This window comes from Macaca fascicularis, chromosome 10 (assembly GCF_037993035.2).
Source record: "Macaca fascicularis isolate 582-1 chromosome 10, T2T-MFA8v1.1".
Classification (NCBI taxonomy): Eukaryota; Metazoa; Chordata; class Mammalia; order Primates; family Cercopithecidae; genus Macaca; species Macaca fascicularis.
In genome coordinates, this window is record NC_088384.1 from 21,012,027 (window position 1) to 21,029,621 (window position 17,595).

General features: G+C 54.5%; 1 protein-coding gene across 4 annotated transcripts; it reads right to left on the reverse strand.

The window, feature by feature from the left end:
• Positions 1–710: 710 nt before the first annotated feature.
• SLC35E4 (solute carrier family 35 member E4) lies at positions 711–11,678 on the reverse strand. 4 transcript variants are annotated; one of them, XR_012418841.1, is made up of 3 exons: positions 10,380–11,678; positions 9,553–9,703; positions 711–1,997 (listed from the first exon to the last, which is right to left on the reverse strand). XR_012418841.1 is itself a non-coding variant. In XM_074003993.1 (3 exons), the coding sequence occupies exons 1-3, from the start codon at positions 10,996–10,998 to the stop codon at positions 1,962–1,964; spliced, it is 744 nt and encodes a 247-aa protein (XP_073860094.1). In that variant the 5' UTR covers positions 10,999–11,678; the 3' UTR covers positions 711–1,961. The 4 variants fall into 4 exon arrangements, 3 of the variants coding, with proteins under 3 accessions (XP_073860094.1, XP_073860093.1, XP_005567641.3); XM_074003993.1 differs by lacking the exon at positions 9,553–9,703 and adding an exon at positions 6,747–6,835; XM_074003992.1 differs by lacking the exon at positions 9,553–9,703 and adding an exon at positions 10,216–10,282.
• Between the last annotated feature and the right edge of the window lie 5,917 nt (positions 11,679–17,595).

Here is a 17,595-nt window from a genome sequence, read left to right on the forward strand (position 1 = left end):
CAGGAGAATGGCGTGAACCCGGGAGGCGGAGCTTGCAGTGAGCTGAGATCCGGCCACTGCACTCCAGGCTGGGCAACAAAGCAAGACTCTGTCTCAACAAAAAAAAAAAAAAATAAAATAAAAATAATAAAATAAAAAAAATAAAAAGAGTTGCATGTTTGGGTTTTCTCCTCCAGGCAAGGGTTTAAGCCATGAGAAGGGAGGAGGTTGTTGTAGGAATGGGGGACTGAACAGAGGGAACAGCATGTGCAAAGGCTTCATTGAGCAGGCCTGGTGTCACAGGGAACCAAAAGAAGTCAGTGAGGCTGGAAGACAGAGCCCAGGGGAAGGGAGATGAGCTGGGTGAGGCTGCAGGTGCCACGTCCTGAGGGACTAGGGGTCTGGGGTAGGAAATTCTGACTTTGTCCCAGGAGCAGTGAGGAGCATCAGAATGTACATGTTTTAGTGAGATCCCTCTGGGTGAAGGGTGCTGTGTGTAAGATGGAGTAGAGGGGCCAGGGCAGAGCAAGGGGGAGGCCACTGCCACTGTCCAGAAGATGGGCAATGGTGGCCTGGCCAGTGGAGGGATTTGAGGGAATGGCACTGGGCTCGGGGTGGGGGGCCAGACAGACCGCGATGGGTAAGGGTAAGAGAGGATGTCCTAGTTTCTGTGTGGGAAGGCTCCCACTCTCCCTATATCCCCTCTGTACCCCCAACAAATGACACAGGCATACAAGCAAAAATAGTGTATTTGAGGATGGATGACCCAAAATTGGGGGGCCCAGGGGTGAGGCCACAGCAGCTGCCTGCAGTTGGCATAGACTACCCCAACTCCCTAGGGGAGCCCAGCAGCCTAGAAGCCCCCCTGCTGGGCCTCCTAGCTGCCTCCCCTCCAAGAGGAAGGATTGTGTAACCGCCAAGAATCATCATCATCGTCATCGTTAACACGTTGAGGTCTTCAAAGTCTGGCCAGCAATTTTTGGCATCATAGTTGATATTAATCATAATGACTCTGACAAGCACAGGGACTGTGCCAGGCTTGGACGCACCATCCAGTGGTGAGCAGAGTCTGTGGCAGGGGTGAGGCAGGCAGGGATAGGAGGCAGGTCTCCCTGGGAGTCCCCATTCCAACCTCCAAGCCAGCCCTTCCAGAAAGCTCCCCCAACAGACGTCACTGCCTGTTCTCCAGTTTTTTTTTGTTTTTTTGTTTTTTTTTTGAGACAGGGTCTCGCTGTCTCGCAGGCTGGAGTGCAGTGGCGTGCGATCTTGGCTCACTGCAGCCTTGATCTCCAGGGCTCAAGTGATCCTCCCACCTCAGCCTCCCATGTAGCTGGGACTATAGGCACACGCCACCATGCCCAGCTAATTTTTGTATTTTTAGTAGAGACGAGGTTTTGCCATGTTAGCCAGGCTCGTCTCAAACTCCTGGTCTCAGATGACCCACCCATCTCGGCCTCTGGAAGTGCTGGGATTATAGGCATGAGCCACCATGCCCAGCCCTGTTTTCCATTCTTCCTATGGCCATGGCTGAGGGTTGGATTCAGGCCAGGGCCATCCCAGGTGGCTCCTGAGATCCCCTAGGTCTCAAAGACCCTTGCTGGGCTGGTCCCTCCGCCACAGCCCCCGACGGGCAGCCCAGGAGGCCACAAACTCGCAGTTGTGGTAAAGGAACATTCCTGAAAGAGTGAGTGCGATGCCCACGTAGCTGAGGGCACTGAGGCGGCTGCCAAACAAGAGCCGGGACAGGACGAGGTTGCCCACTACGGTGAGGTTGCCCAGGACGTGGACGGTGAGGGCAGAGGTGAGGGCCAGCAGGGAGAAGCTGGCCAGGTTATAGAGAACAGACAGGAGGCAGCTGAGCAGGATGCAGGCCCAGAGGCGAGAGTCACCAGCAGCGGGCGGTGGGGTGACGCCAGCCTCCAGCACCAGGGCTGCACCCGCCAGCAGGCAGAAGCTGGGCAGCGAGGTGGCGTAGAGCAGGGTCACCGCGTCCAGCCTGTCCTCCTGCAGCAGGGCACCTGCAACAGGACAACCACCATGAGCACCCAGAGGGACACAACCCCCTCCAGCCACCCCACTATGACCCCTATGGCCGATCCGCTAAGAAGTCTACCCGGACCCCTCAGGCAGGGCGAGTGGCTCCTGATCTGAAACGTGACAGTCAAGAGTTGGAGTCAGACCACCTGCGTTTGTGACCTGTGTTCACCCCTGACTAGCTGTGACCTGGGCTTATGAGAGGCGCTTAACCTCTGTAAGCCTGAGTTTCCTCCCCCGGTGAGTTGGGTAATAATCAAACCTAATCATGGGGTTGTTGTAAACATTTTAAAGGACAGCATACGTAAAGCTCTTAAATGGGAAATGCTCAGTAAATATAAAAAACTAAACTAAAATAAATAAGTCTGTTATCAGCCACTTCAAACCGCCTCCCACGAGCTGAAACAATGATCTGCTTGGGATATCTAAATGATCAATAAGTATGAAGACTAATGGCTGAAAAAAAATTACAAAGGCCGGGTGTGGTGGCTCATGCCTGTAATCCCAGCACTTTGGGAGGGCAGATTGCTTGAGTCCAGGAGTCTGAGACCCGCCCGGGCAACGTGATAAAACCCCATCTCTACACAGTACAAAATATTAGCCGGGAGTGGTGGCACATGCCTGTAGTCCCAGCTACTCAGGAGGCTGAGGCAGGAGGATCTTGAGCTCAGGAGGTGGAGGTTGCAGTGAGCCAAGATCACATCATTGCACTCCAGCCTGGGCAACAGAGTGAGACCCTGTCTCAAAAAAAAACAAAAAATCGACCAGGTGCAGTGGCTTGTGCCTGTAATCCCAGCACTTTGAGAGGCTGAGGCAGGAGGATCACCTGAGCCCAGAGGAAGGCTATAGTGAGCTATGGTGATGCTACTGCAGTCTACTTCAGTGACCAGAGCAAGACCCTGTCTCTAAAATATAAAAATAAATCTTCAGGGGCTGCCCTGGCCCTGAAGGTCCTAGGTTCTTTTTTTTTTTTTTTTTTTTTTTTCCTGAGACAGAGTCTTGCTCTGTTGCCCAGGCTGGAGTGTGGTAGCATGATCTCGGCTTGCTGCAACCTCTGCCTCCCGGGTTCAAGTGATTCTCTTGCCTCAGCCTCCCAAGTAGCTGGGATCACAGGCACGCACCACCACACCTGGTTAATTTTTGTATTTTTAGTAGAGATGGGGTTTTGCCATGTTGGCCAGGCTGGTCTTGAACTCCTGACCTCAGGTGATCCTCCCACCTCATCCTCCCAAAGTGCTGGGATTACAGGCGTGAGCCAGTGCACCTAGCCCAAGGTTCTTAACCCAGCTTCGAAGACTGCATCAACTGGCCCCAACCACCCGGGCCACAGCCCTTATTACTCCCACACTGCAGTTCCAGCCACCATGAAAGGGCAGGCCAGCAGAGGGTCCCAGCTCTGCCACTTACTAGCTACATGGGGGCCTTTGCATTAAAAAATAAGAATTTATAAAAGAAAATAATAAATTGGGTCAAAAGGGTGACCCATTCATTGCTTCATTAACTTATGACCACTGGAGTGACAAGGGAACAAAAGGTCATTGTGGGATCTTGGCTCTCACTCACTGTTTATAACTGATAATCAGCAATTTTTTTTTTCCTGCTAATACTGGGGCTTGTCAAGATGAATCCAGGACTAAGAGGAAACCTTTTCACTTTGTAAGGGAAGAGAGGATCTTGCTGCTTTGCCTATGTCTGACTGTATATCTGTGTGTACCTGCGTGTACACGTGCCACCATCAGCCAATTCAAAAAGGGGTGCCCAGATGAAATGACATTATTATTATTATTATTATTATTATTATTATTATTATTAGAGACAGGGTCTGGTTCTGTTGCCCAGGCTGGAGTGTAGTGGCACGATGTCAGTTTACTACAACCTCTGCCTTCCAAGCTCAAGCGATCCTCCTGCCTCAGCCTCCCAAGTAGCTGGGGCTACAGGCATGCACCATCACCCCTGAAAATTTTTTGTAGAGATGGGGTTTCATCATCTGGTTCACCCAGGCTGGTCTCAAACTCCTAGACTCAAGCAATCTGCTCAGCCTGGCCTCCCAAAGTGCTGGGATTACAGGTGTGAATCATTGCGCCTGGCTGAAATGACATTATTTGCATGAGGGCAAGGATGGCATGGGGCCTTCGCCAAGTTAGTGGAGAGAGATGAGTAGTCGACACAGGTCCCCTCCCGGGCCTCTGCGAGCCTCTATGCATTTTCTGACACACACTTTCCAAAAAGCCACAGAGATGCTTACTCATAGGCTATGCTTAGAATAGGAAATGTTATTTCTCTCTCAATTTCATTCTGATGTTTTAGCTTTGTTCTCTAGGCAACAAACAGTCCCTCTGGCTGAAACGTTTCTAGAAATGAACAGATAATCAGAATGCCTCCTGCTCGCAGGCTCGAAAGTTAACACTGTTATGAGCTGCCTGTGGCTTCCACATTAAACGTCCCATCACAGGAAGGCATGTGGGTTTCCAGGTGAACTTCACCTTTGGCAAATTTCACCCTCTGCAAGGCAGCCAGGCAGGAAGGTCCTAACCTTCCCACCCATCTCCTCGCACCCATTGTACATCCCACCCACTCCTCCACCTCCCCTTCCTGCAGCCCAGGGAAAGGGCGGCGAGTCGCTGTCAGAGGCGGCAACTGACTTCTACCTGGGGACCCCAAAGTGTCAGCCTGTTTGTCCTGCCTCATTGTCACTTCTCCTTCTAGTGGAACATGCCCAGGTTTCTGCCACAGGTAACAGCTGACCCTTCTCTAAACCCTGTCTGCTTGCTATTGGCTTGTCCCTTTTGCTCTTTCACGGGCGGTGTGACACTGTCTCTCTCTGCATACCTCAGTCTCCTTGTGAGTAGTGTGGTTCAGGTAGCAACATCTCCCTCACATGTGACGTGCTGAACATGGGGCCTGATGCCCTGTGTGATGCCCTTGATGCCAGCTCACCCCGGCAGCTGGCATGATCCCCACACCCTGCTCCTGCTGGCTGACACCCCGTGCCCTGGGACAGCCTGTTTCCCATTCCCAGATCACCCTTTCCTCCTCCATCAGTATGAAGAGCTGGGCATGGTGTGGGCACTTAGGGAGGCCCCAACAAATGTTTGCTCTCATGGTTACATTATTGTCATCCTCACTGCATGCCTCTTCCCCTAGGCAGCCTTCTCAGGGCTCCCCAGGAAGAAGCAACCGCTCCCCAACACCTGTGACCACCTTGACTCTAGAACTTCTCTTTTGTCATTGTGATCTCTATATCTGAGTGCATCTCCCCCATCACACAGCCTGAGAGCTCAGAGGACAGGGGTTGAGTCCGCCTGCTCTGTGATGTGGGGCGGGGTGGGGGGGTCCAGCTAAGAGCAAGCTCAGCAGGCTGGCGCCCCACTTCCCACCCTTTCTGTGGGTAGGAAGACGGCACTCTCCTCGTGCAGGCCCCCTGGGCCTACAACTGGCCCAGGAAGGAGGGAAGCCGCTGGCCCTGCCGGCAGCTGTCTGGGCTCTCCTCTTTCTGGATACTTTTTTTTTTTTTTTTTTTTTGAGATAGAGTCTCGCTCTGTCACCCAGGCTGGAGTGCAGTAGTTCGATCTCGAGCTCACTGCAAGCTCCGCCTCCCGGGTTCACGCCATTCTCCTGCCTCAGCCTCCTGAGTAGCTGGGACTACAGGCACCCACCACCATACCTGGCTAATTTTTTGTATTTTTTAGTAGAGACGGGGTTTCACCATGTTAGCCAGGATGGTCTCGATCTCCTGACCTTGTGATCCGCCTCAGCCTCCCAAAGTGCTGGGATTACAGGCGTGACCCACTGCGCCTGACTTTTTTTTTTTTTTTTTTTTTGAGATGGAGTCTCAGTCTGTCACGCAGGCTAGAGTGCAGTGGTGTGATATCTTGGCTCACTGCAACCTCCACCTCCCCGGTTCAAGAGATTCTCCTACCTCAGCCTCCCGAGTAGCTGGGATTACAGGCATGCACCAGCATGCCCAGCTAATTTTGTTGTATTTTTAGTGGAGACGGGGTTTCACCATGCTGGCCAGGCTGGTCTCAAACTCCTGACCTCAAGTGATCTGCCTGCCTTGGCCTCCCAAAGTGCTGGGATTACAGGCGTGAGCCACCATGCCCAGCCTTCTTTCTGGATACTTGCCCTCTGCTCCCACAGACTCTGCTCTCAGGAATGGAGCTGGTATCAGCCACGTACACTTGAGTCTGAATCTGGCCCTGGTGCCTCTCCAGGAGCCTCTTGCTGTAGAAACCTCCTTTTGTTCAAAACCTATTTCAGGCCGGGTGTGGTGGCTCATGCCCGTAATCCCAGCACTTTAGGCTGAGGTGGGTAAATCACTTGAGTCTAGGAGTTGGAGACCAGCCTGGGCAACACGATGAAACCCCATTTCCACAAAAAATACAATAATTAGCTTGGCATGGAGGTGCGCCTATAGTCCCAGCTACTTGGGAGGCTGAGGTGGGAGGATTGCCGGAAGCTGGGAAATTGAGGCTGCAGTGAGCCACTGTGCTCCAGCCTGGATGACAGAGCAAGACCCTCTCATAAACAAACAAATGAGAAAAAAAAAAAACCTATCTCAGGCCCTGGCTCAAGTCTGTTCCTCCCCATCTCTGCAGGGCTCCCATCTCTGTTAGTGGGGCCTCCAGCCTTCTAAACTCCCTCCTGAACCATGCAGCCCAACCATTCTATGAGATCGGCTCGCCTGTCAGAGCCATCAATAAATCTATCCATCTGGGCATGTTGGCTCACACCTGTAATTCCAGCACTTTGGGAGGCCCGGAGGGAAGATCATTTGAGGCCAAGGGTTCGAGACCGCCTGGGCAACATAGTGAGCCCGTTTCTACAAAAAAAAAAAAAAAATTAGCCAGGTATGGTGGCATAAGTCTGTAGTCTTAGCTACTCAGGAGGCTGAGGCACAAGAATTGCTTGAACTCAGGAGGCAGAGGTTGCAGTGAGCCGAGATTGCGCCACTGCACTCCAGCCTGGGCGACAGAGATTGTCTCAAAAAAAAATAATAAAATAAAATTTAAAAATTATAATTTACAAAGTATGTACCCTCTGCCAGGCCCCGGGGCTAGGTTCCAGGAACACAGAGTTGCCCAAATCTGTCTGGCAGACAGCAGACATGTAACCAGGTGGCGATCATACATGGCATTTGGAGCCATGATGGGGTGAGCAGAGGGTGCTTCAGGAGCCTAGAGCAAGGACCCGACCTCCCCAGGGGTCAGGGAGTTAAGACTGGGGAGGGAGGGAAAGAAGGAGCTGGCAGGAGTCAAGATGCAGCCCGATGCCAGGCACATGCCACTCCATGCCCAAGTGCCTGAGGCCTGGCCAGCCATAACCCCTCTTGAAGGTTGGGGCTGCCTGGGTCCCAGCGTGAGGAGCACTGACTGTTTCTCAGCAGGGGCAGCACAGGCCTTGAGGTTAGGACCTTTGCAGCACTGTGTCCTGCATGGGGGGGCCCATAGGTCAGGTTTCCCAGTGCAGACTCAAGCCCAGAGCTCATGCCTGTGCTCAGCCTCCAGCTATCATGTAACCTGAGGGCAAAAAATAGAACTGGGTTTTGGCCCTGCCTCGGGGCCAGGGAGGATAGAGACAGGGCCTCTGTGTCCCAGCTCTGAATATGCCAGGGCAGGGCTGAACTCTGACTTCAATCTTCCCTGGCTGCGGGCTGCCATCAACCCCAGCCCAGCATTCTTGGAGTGCCCACTTCCTTCTCCCAGGCCTGGGTCACAGGATCTCAGGGCAGGAAGGGAGAGCAAGAGGCCCCTTGGACTCCATCAACTCCAACTCTCCTCCACTGACAGATGAGGAAAGTGAGGCCCAGATAAAATCCTGATCTGTCCAAGGTTGCCCAGCAAATATGAGCAAAGGTATGGTTGGAACCCAGACCTCCCCACTCTGAGTGGGCGCCCTGGCCTCCCCTATATCTCCTTGAGTTGAGGCAGAGAAAGGGTAGAGGCTGCGACTCAGATGCTCCTCAGTAGGAAAGGCAGGAAGCCAGCCCTCAGGCAGAATGATCTAGCGGGTCTGGGCCTGGAACCTCTACCCTAAACTGCCCAGAGCCCTGCTGCAGTCACACAGACCATGCTTCACGTCATTAGGGACCCTGTGACCTCTGTATAAATCATGAACTTCTTTCTTTCTTTGTTCTTTGTTCTTTTTTTTTTTTTGAGACGGAGTCCCCCTCTGTCCCTAGGCTGGAGTGCAGTGGCGTGATCTCGGCTCACTGCAACCTCTGCCTCCTGGGTTCAAGTGATTCTCCTGCCTCAGCTTCCCAAGTAGCAGGGATTACAGGCACGCACTGCCACGCCCAGCTAATTTTTGTATTTTTAGTAGAGATAGGGTTTCACCACATTGGCCAGGATGGTCTTGATCTCCTGACTTCATGATCTTCCCACCTCGGCCTCCCAAAGTGCTGGGATTACAGGTGTGCGCCACTGCGCTGGGCCGAACTTCTTTCTTTTTTTTGAGACAGAGTCTCGTTCTGTCACCCAGGCTGGAGTGCAGTGGCATGATCTCGGCTCACTGCAACCTCCTTCTCCCGAGTTCAAGCAATTCTTATGCCTCAGCCTCCCCAGTACTTGGGATTACAGGTGCACGCCACCAGGCCCAGCTGGTTTTTTTGTTTTGTTTTGTTTTGTTTTTAGACAGAGTTTTGCTCTTGTTACCCAGGCTGGAGTGCAATAGCGTGATCTTGGCTCACTGCAACTTCTGCCTCCTGGGTTCAAGTGATTCTCTCGCCTCAGCCTCCTGAGTAGCTGGGATTACAGGCACCCACAATCATGCTCAGCTAATTTTTGTATTTTCAGTAGAGACTGGGTTTCCCCATGTTGGCCAGGCTGGTCTCAAACTCCTGACCTCAGGTGATCCACCAGCCTTGGCCTCCCAAAGTGCTGGGATTACAGCTGTGAGCCACCACGCCCAGCCCAGTTTTTTTTTTTTTTTTGAGATGGAGTCTCACTCGTCATCTAGGCTGGAGTGCAGTAGGGTGATCTTGGCTCCCTGCAACCTCTGCCGCCCGGGTTCAAGCTATTCTCCTGCCTCAGCCTCCCAAGTAGCTGGGATTACAGGCGCCTGCCATGGCACCCGGTTAATTTTTTTGTATTTTTAGTAGAGATGGGGTTTCACCATCTTGGTCAGGCTGTTCTTGAACTCCTGACCTCATGATCCACCCATCTCAGTCTCCCAAAGTGCTGGAATTACAGGCGTGAGCCACCACACCTGGCCCCAATTTTTGTATTTTTAATAAATACAGGGTTTCACCATGTTGGCCAGGCTGGTCTTGAGCTCCTGGCCTCAAGAGTCCTCCCGCCTCAGCCTCCCAAAGTGTTGGGATTACAGGCATGAGACACCATGCCCGGCCTGTCAAATCATGAACTTCTCTGGGTCTTAGTCCCATCATCTGTAAAATGGGGATAATGTTGGTGGTTGCCATGAGAACTCAAGGTCAACACCCAGCACCAAGCCTGTCACACTGTAGCTCCCAGTAAACATCAGCCCTCCCCAGACTTAGGCCTGAACCCTGACCTTCCAAATCCCAGCTCAAGGCTTTACCTCCTTTTCTCTCCCTGGCCCATGCTTTCTGGCTTTCCTCTGGGTCTAAAGCCTTAGGCCACATCTCTTGGAAGGATGGAGTCCTCCTATCTGGGTTCAGATCTTGCCTCTGTTGCTCACTGGCCACATGGCCCAGAGCAAGCCTCTTCATCTATCAAATGGGAACAAAACAATGAGATAAAGGGCTAGTCAAAGCATAGATCACTGGCTGTCACTAAATACCGGTTTGTAATTCCAGAACTTCAGGAGGCTGAGGTAGGAGGATCACTGAGGCCAGGAGTTCAAGACCCACCTGGGCAACATAGCAAGACCCTGTGTATACAAAAAAAAAAAAAAAAAAGCTGGCCTGGTGCAGTGACTCACTCACTAATCCTAGCACCTTGGGAGGTCGGGAGTTCAAGACCACCCTGGCCAACATGGTAAAACGCCTTCTCTAATAAAAATACAAAAATTATCTTAGCATGGTGGTGGACACCTGTAGTCCCACTTACTTGGGAGGTGGGGAAGAATCGCTTGAACTTGGGATGCAGAGGCTGTAGTGAGCTGAGATCTCACCACTGCACTCCAGCCTGGGCGACAGAGCCAGACCCTGTCTAAATAAGTAAATAAACAAATAAACACGAGTTGGGCCTCCAGAGCCTGAGTTTGGGGCCTGGAACTCACTGAGCTGTTGGCCCTCTCTGAGCCTCAGTTCTGCTTCCTCCACAGCCATGAACCTCAGTTTCCTCATCTGTAAAATGGGACAACAGTCATACCCCTCACAGGGCCATCCAGGCCACACACCCACCCGGATCCCCACCTTCTCAGTTGGCCACCCAGGCACTTACTTTGCTGAACCGACTTGAGTCCGCGGAGGCAGGTGGCTGCCAGCAGGAAGCCACAGCCAGTGGGGGGTGTCCGGAACTCTCCAGCCAGGCTGCAGGCGGCCCCCAGGCAGAGCGGACCCATGGCCGCCAACTGCAGCGGGTGGTGGCGGCGGCCCAGCAGCAGTGCCGACAGGGCCAGGGTGAACAGAGGCGTCGTGGTAGTGACTAGTTGTGCCAGGTCCAAGGGCACAGCCCTTAGGCCCACGTTGCCACAGGCCATGGAAGTGCCGAAGGTGAGGCTGAGCAGTAGGACTCGGCAGCGAGTGCCGCCTGGCATGGGGCGCCGTGCCCCCCGGTGGCATGCCAGGGCTGCCACCAGCATGTGCAGCGCGGACAGCAGCAGGGGCCGCCCAAAGCCGTGCACTGTGAAGATCCACTTGTTGAGGCTTGACATGCTGGCTCCGGCCAGCAGCCACACCAGTGCTGCCATGGCCACCCGGGCCCGGCCAGGCTGCCGGAGGGCCTGAGGGCTGCCAGGGGGCCACTCGGGGGGCCCAGCCGCCCGAGCACCACCAGCTGCTGCTGCTACTTCGGTTGAGGTCATCCTGCCATCATGGTGCTCCGGTGGGCAGCGGCACATCCGCACCAGTGGGGCTAGGGCAGGAGGTAGGCTCCCCAGTGACCACCTCTGGGCCACCAGAGATCTCCGCTTGGGGCCAGGCTAGATCCTGGTTCCTCCGACCCCGTGTCCCGTTTCAGACAGGTGAGAACACTGCTTACTTGTGCCAGGCCTGTGCCAGCGATGTCTAGGAGCTAAACTGTATTTCCAACTCAGACAGGGTAGAGCCAAGGTCGCGACTGCTAGGATGCCAGGGTCTCCGATGCTCAAGCGTGGGCTCCAGGCACCTCTGCCCGTGCCAGGTGGTCTCCACTCGCCTCCTCGCCTAGTGCCCACGCTATGCTTTTAGATGAAATCCTCGTTCCTTTTTTCTCTTCGGTTCCCAGGTCATTAGGGTGCGCGCAGATCCAGACCCTGGGAACTCCTGCGTGCTCTGGCCGTGACCAGGTCTGGCAGGGGGGCGATCTGGGCTCCGCGCCTGGTGGTGCCCGGCCTGGGGGGTCGCGGGCTCGCTGTCTCCCACACTGCCCGGGCAGTGAGCTGACACCACGGCCCGTGCTCCGGCCGGTGCCTGGCGGCGAGCTAGGCGCGGTTCCAGCAGGGCCTGCGCTCCAACTCCTGCTCTCGGAGGCTTTGCGGCTCTGGCTGCGGCTGTGACTCCGGCTGTGGCTCCTGCTGCGACTCACGCCCGGCTCCAGCTCAGGCCCGGCACGGCGGGCGCGGTGGTGCGCCCTTGGCTCCGCCTCTGCCTCTGCCTCTGCCTCTGCCTCCTCCTCCTCCGCCGCCGCCGCCCGCTCCCTACACGGAAAATTGGGCTGAGCACCCCCGCCAGGCCCCGCCCCAGGCCAGGCCCCGCCCCAGGCCAGGTCCCGCTCCCGGAGCCGGGAGGGAGGTCTCGGCCCGCCCCAACACCTCCCGCTCACAGCCCCTCCCCCATTGGCCTGGCATTTCCCCCATCAGCCCTCCTCTGCCCCGGGCCTGTGCATCTGCCCAGTAGAGCCCCACCCCGAGCTGGCGTGGTCAGCCTCTCTTCGCCAGCAGGTCTCTTCCCACCCAGCGCCAAGGCGAGCCCCCCATGGAGATCAACGCGCATTGCTGGAGACACTGGGGTATCCCGCACAGCCGCCCAGGCTATCTTCAAGAAGCAGCGTAGTGAGGAGGGGCCCCCAGGCCCCATCCCAGGACCAGTCTCGCGCCCACCTGATCTCTGGCCACAATTATCGTAGAACCTCAGCATCCAGCAGAGCTGGATTACAGAGTCCCTTAAGGCACCTCCACCGCCCCTCCATAGCCCCAGAATCCTCCCCAGCCTCCCAGTCCAGGGCGGCGCCACCTGGGGACCCTCAGAGGGAAGCTGAATCACCAGGCAGGGCTACCCGCAGCTGCGGAAGTAGGTACCGCCGGCCGGCATCCTTCCCCGGCCAGCAGCCTCTGTCCCGTCCCCTGAGCACTCGGAGCTGACTCATAGCAGAACTTCCTGGGGTCTACCCTGTGCCCTAGCCCCGGCAAGACAGAGCCCTGGTCTGGAAGGCAGAGCAGTTGCCACTGAGCCCTTGCCCCTGTCTCGGTTTTCCCACGGGAACGACAGACGCTCTCTGAGCTCAGGACTGGGTAAATGGCGTGCCTTAGGGCAGAACAGGTCCATCCAGATTCCAGGCCAGGCCTGGCCCTGGCCCCTCTGAGCTCTGAAGTCCAGGGGCACGAGGACCAAGGCCCAGCCATGTGCCCAATACCAGATGTGAGCCTCTTTCCTGTTGTCGGGCTTCCTTCCCTAGGCTTCTGCCCAAGGGGACCCAGCTCACCCCTTGCCTGTTGTCTAACCAGCAAATCCTTGATTACAGCAACCTGTCTGGAGACACAAGCTCTCAAAGGGGGACCGCTGAGCCCAGCCCGCTGCGCCCTCTGGTGGCCAGGCGCGGAATATGGTCCTCAATCCCCATCCCAATCACGGGACGCGGGTTTAAAACCTCCAGCCTCACAGGAGGCCTGCTGAATCACACGCTCTCTGTCACGGGTGGGCCCGGGAATTTACATGGTCACATTTGCCTCTGTAAGTCCGACGCCTGCTGGAGCCTGCAAATCTCTGCTGAATAACCTAAGCTACAGGGCAGGGGGTGCAGATAGGGAAATTTCCAGGACTAAAAAATGGGGGCGTTTAGAGTTTCTCCAGAAAGGGTTGTGGGAAGGAAACTAAGCCAGCCAAAGCAGGCGGCCCCTCTCCACACCCCCTTGCCATTTCCTGAGGAGGAGAAATCTGGGACCCCTAAGGGTTATAATTATCTTTGAGATTTTGTCAGATTTGTTTGTTTGTTTTCCAAGACCAAGACCGAGTTTCGCTCTTGTTGCCCAGGCTGGGGTACAATGGCCCGATCTCGGCTCACTGCAACCTCCGCCTCCCGGGTTCAGGTGATTCTCCTACCTCAGTCTCCCTAGTAGCTGGGATTACAGGCGTGCACCACCACACCCAGCTAATTTTTGTATTTTTAGTAGAGACAGGGTTTCACCATGTTGGTCAGGCTGGTCTCAAACTCCTGATATCAGGTGATTCACCCGCCCTGGCCTCCCAAAGTGGTAGGATTACAGGGGGAAACCACCACACCCGGCCTGGATTTTGTCAGTTTTCTAGTAAGTTTCCATTAATAAAAAACAACAGGCTGGGTATAGTGGCTCATGCCTATAGTCCCAGCACGTTGAGAGGCTGAGGCATGAGGATCACTTGAGCTCAGGAGTTGGAGACCAGCCTTGGGCAACATCAGGAGTTGGAGACCAGCCTTGGGCAACACGGCAAAGCCTTGTGTTTACAGAAAATACAAAAATGAGCCCGGAGGCTGGCCGAAGTGGCTCACGCCTATAATCCCAGCACTTTCGGAGGCTGAGGCTGGCAGATCACTTAAGGTCAGGAGTTGGAGACAGCCTGACCAACATGGTGAAACCCCGTCTCTACTAAAAATACAAAAATTAGCCGGGTGTGGTGGGGGGTGCCTGTAGTCCCAGCTACTCAGGTGACTGAGGCAGGGGAATCGCTTGAACTTGGGAGGCAGAGGCTACAGTGAGCCAAAATCACACCACTGCACTCCAGCCTGGACGAAAGAGCGAGATTCCATCTCAAAAACAAACAAACAAACAAACATGAGCTAGGCTTGATGGTGTGTCTGCCTGTAGTCCTAGCTACTCAGGGACTTGGGAGCCCAGGAGATGGAGGCTGCAGTGAGCTGAGATTGCACCACTGCACTCCAGCCTGGGTGACAAAGACCCTGTCTCAAAAAACATTTTTAAAATTTAATTTAAAAATAATAAGAAAGAAAAAACCAACAACAATAATACATATATATATATATTTTTTTTTTTTTGAGATGGAGTTTCGCTCTTGTCACCCTGGCTGGAGTGCAGTGGCACAATCTTAGCTTACTGCAACCTCTTCCCCTGCCTGCCGGGGTTCAAGTAATTGTCCTGCCTCAGCCTCCCAAGTACCTGGGATCATAGGCGTGTTCCATCATGCCTGGCTAATTTTTGTATTTTTACTAGAGATGGGGTTTCATCATGTTGGCCAGGCTGGTCTCGAACTCCTGACCTCAGGTGATCCTCCCGCCTCGGTCTCCCAAAGTGCTGGGATTACAGGCATGAGCCACCTCGTCCAGCAACAACAATAATAATTATATATATATATAAATTTTATTTTAGTAAAGAGTTTCACTCTGTCACCCAAGCTGGAATACAAAGGCATAATCTTGGCTCACTGCAACCTCCAACTCCCAGGTTCAATCAATTCTTCTGTCTCAGCCTCCCAAGTAGCTGGAACTACAGGTGCCCACCACCACGTACAGCTAATTTTTGTATTTTTAATAGAGATGGGGTTTTGCCATGTTGGCCCGGCTGGTCTCAAACTCCCGACCTCAAGTGATCCCCGGCCTCAACCTCCCAAAGTGCTCAGATTCCAGGCATGAACCACCGCACCTGGCCAACAATAATGATTTTATGAAACAAAAACACCTTGTACCTTCTTAGAGCTGAGCTGATGGGGAGTGGTTGGCGGTGAAAATCTGTCTCCAAGACCAACATGAAGTGGCTCCCACCTGCCCTGCCTGGTGATGGGTGGCTCTGAGGACAATGGATTAAGCAAGCGAGGCCTGGACAGGCCTTGGTGGAATGGAGAGGACTGCACACTTTGGGGTGGAGGGAGTCTGAGGGCAGAGCCCAAAGCAGGTGGCCCCGCAGCACCATCCTCCATGGGAGCCCAGAAGGGCCAGGGCACATGGGAGGAGGAGGGGCCTGTGGCTTCCTTGGGCCCAGTCTCAGGGGGCAGGGAGGTGGCATGGTACAACGACAAGTGTCGGCACTGGGGTCCAAGTTAGGGAATCTCAGCTCTGCCACCCACAGACACCACCTGCGGCCAGGGTGGAGGGCTTCATCCCATCCACTCCTTACTGTTCCTCCTCGAGGCAGGCGCTGTGTTATTCCAGTTGCAGATGAGAGGGCTTGGGGAGCTGCAGGAAGCAAGGTGCCAGGGGCATGCAGTTTGAGTGGCGGCAGGAGGTTTGGACCTGGTCTCTGTGTGGCTCTAGGGCCTCAGCTTATTTTTTTGACATGGAGTCTCACTCTGTCACCCAGGCTGGAGTGCAGTGGCACAGTCTCGGCTCACTGCAATCTCTGCTGCCTGGATTCAAGCAATTCTCCTGCCTCAGCCTCCCGAGCATCTGGGACTACAGGGGCGTGCCACCACGCCCAGCTATTTTTTGTAGTTTAGTAGAGACAGGGTTTCATCATCTTGGCCAGGCTGACCTCATGATTCACCCACCTCGGCCTCCCAAACCTTTTTTTTTTTTTTGAGAGAGGGTCTTGCCCTTTCCCCCAGGGTTGGAGTACAGTGCAGTGGTGTGATCATAGCTCACTGCAGCCTCCAGTTCTTGGGCTCAAGTGATCCTCTTGCCTCAGCCTCTCAAGTTGCTAGGATTACAGGCAGGTGCCACTACTCCTGGCTACTTTAGACCTCAGCTTTTAACCTGCCTTGACCAACAGCCAGCAGGGCTCTCAAGAGGATATTCCCATGTGGAAGAATGGGGGCTAGGGCACTCAACTCCATTCATGGAGAGTGGCAGGGGCTCCTTTGCATTCCTTGGGGTCCACCCAAAAGCCCAGAGTAGTCTGCCCTTGCCCACAGGCTCCCCAAATCCCTCAAATCTGAATGTGCCCTTTGGAGGCCCAGGCTCCAAAGGCTGCTTCTGTGGGAAGCAGGTGATGGAAAGAGGCTTTAGGGGATGGGGAGGTGGGGGCAGAGAATCGATCTCTGGCAACCATGCTGCAAGGCTGTGGGACGGGCCTCTCCTCTTGTCGATGCATGTGCCTAGGCAGATCACTCCTGGGGCCTCAATTTCCCCATGTGTGATCTATGATGGGATCGCATGCTATGTAAACCAAAGCACCATCCCACAGCTGTGTTAGGAAACAGGCTTAGTGAGCGGAAGGGGCTTGTCTGGAGCCATTAGAGATCTAAATACAGGCTGACGTAGACCTGCCTCCCAGTCCCAGATGGAGGGCCTCTGTTGGTCAGACTCTTACCCTGTTATGCGGCCATGCACCCAACGTGACTGTCCCCTCACCCACACTGTTTCTCGGGATTCCTGCCAATTGTGCCAGACTAGACATCTGAGCCAGTGTCTCAGAGACTCTGAGGGACACAAGCTGAGAAAGTAAGAGGGAGCTTGAACTGGAAGGGAGACAAGTCTCTGCCAGGACCATGCCCAGAAGCAGCTGACTGGTGGGAAGGAGGCAGAGAAGGCCTGAGGGCAGGGGAGGTGAAGGAGCTCTGAGCTCCAGCTTCCATTTCACTACCTCCCTTAACTGCCCCTGAGTTTGACGGGCTGGGTCTTTTCAGCAAATATCCTTTTTGTTTTTTGTTTTTGGAGTCTCACTCTGTTGCCCAGGCTGGAGTATAGTGGTGTGATCTGGGCTCACGGCAACCTCCACCTCCGGGGTTCAAGTGATTCTCCTGCCTCAGCCTCCTGAGTAGCTGAGATTACGGGCATCTGCCACCACACCCAACTAAGTTTTGTATTTTTAGTGGAGACAGGATTTTACCACGTTGGCCTTGAACTCCTGACCTCAAGTGATCCGCCTGCCTCTGCCTCCCAAAGTGCTGGGATTACAGGTGTGAGCCACTGTGCCTGGCTTAGCAAATATCTTTTCATTTGAGCAGGATTCAGCAGCTTCCTGCTCCTCAGGGCCAAACACACCCGAACCGTCCCTCCTGGAGGGAGGATCAAACCCAGCTCATGAGCCCCTCAGAGCCCAGTGCAGAGCGGCCCCCTGTAGTTCCCCTTCACTTTCTCTCTAGCCTGGCCTGAGACCTGCCACAACCAGTCTCCCCAACATGGGAGGGGCCTGTGGCTTCCTCAGGCCCAGTCTCAGGGGGCAGGGAGGTGGCATGGTACAACAGCAAGTGTTGGCACTGGGGCGCAAGGTGGGGGAATCTCAGCTCTGCCACCCACAGGCTGTGCGACCGATGGCAAGCTGCCAGCCCCTGAATCTCTGTGCCTCTGCTTCAGGACTGTTAAGGGAGAGTCAGTCATAGGACAAGTCAGTCCTGAATCCTCCCTGAAGTGCTCTCACCATGATTAAGGA

Coding starts and splice junctions, on each gene's coding strand:
- SLC35E4 (XM_005567584.4), bottom strand. CDS start 10,998: ATGTGCCGCTGCCCACCGGAGCACCATGATGGCAGGATGACCTCAACC. Junction 1,998..10,379: donor ACTCAAGTCGGTTCAGCAAA/GTAAGTGCCTGG, acceptor GTCCTGTTGCAG/GTGCCCTGCTGCAGGAGGAC.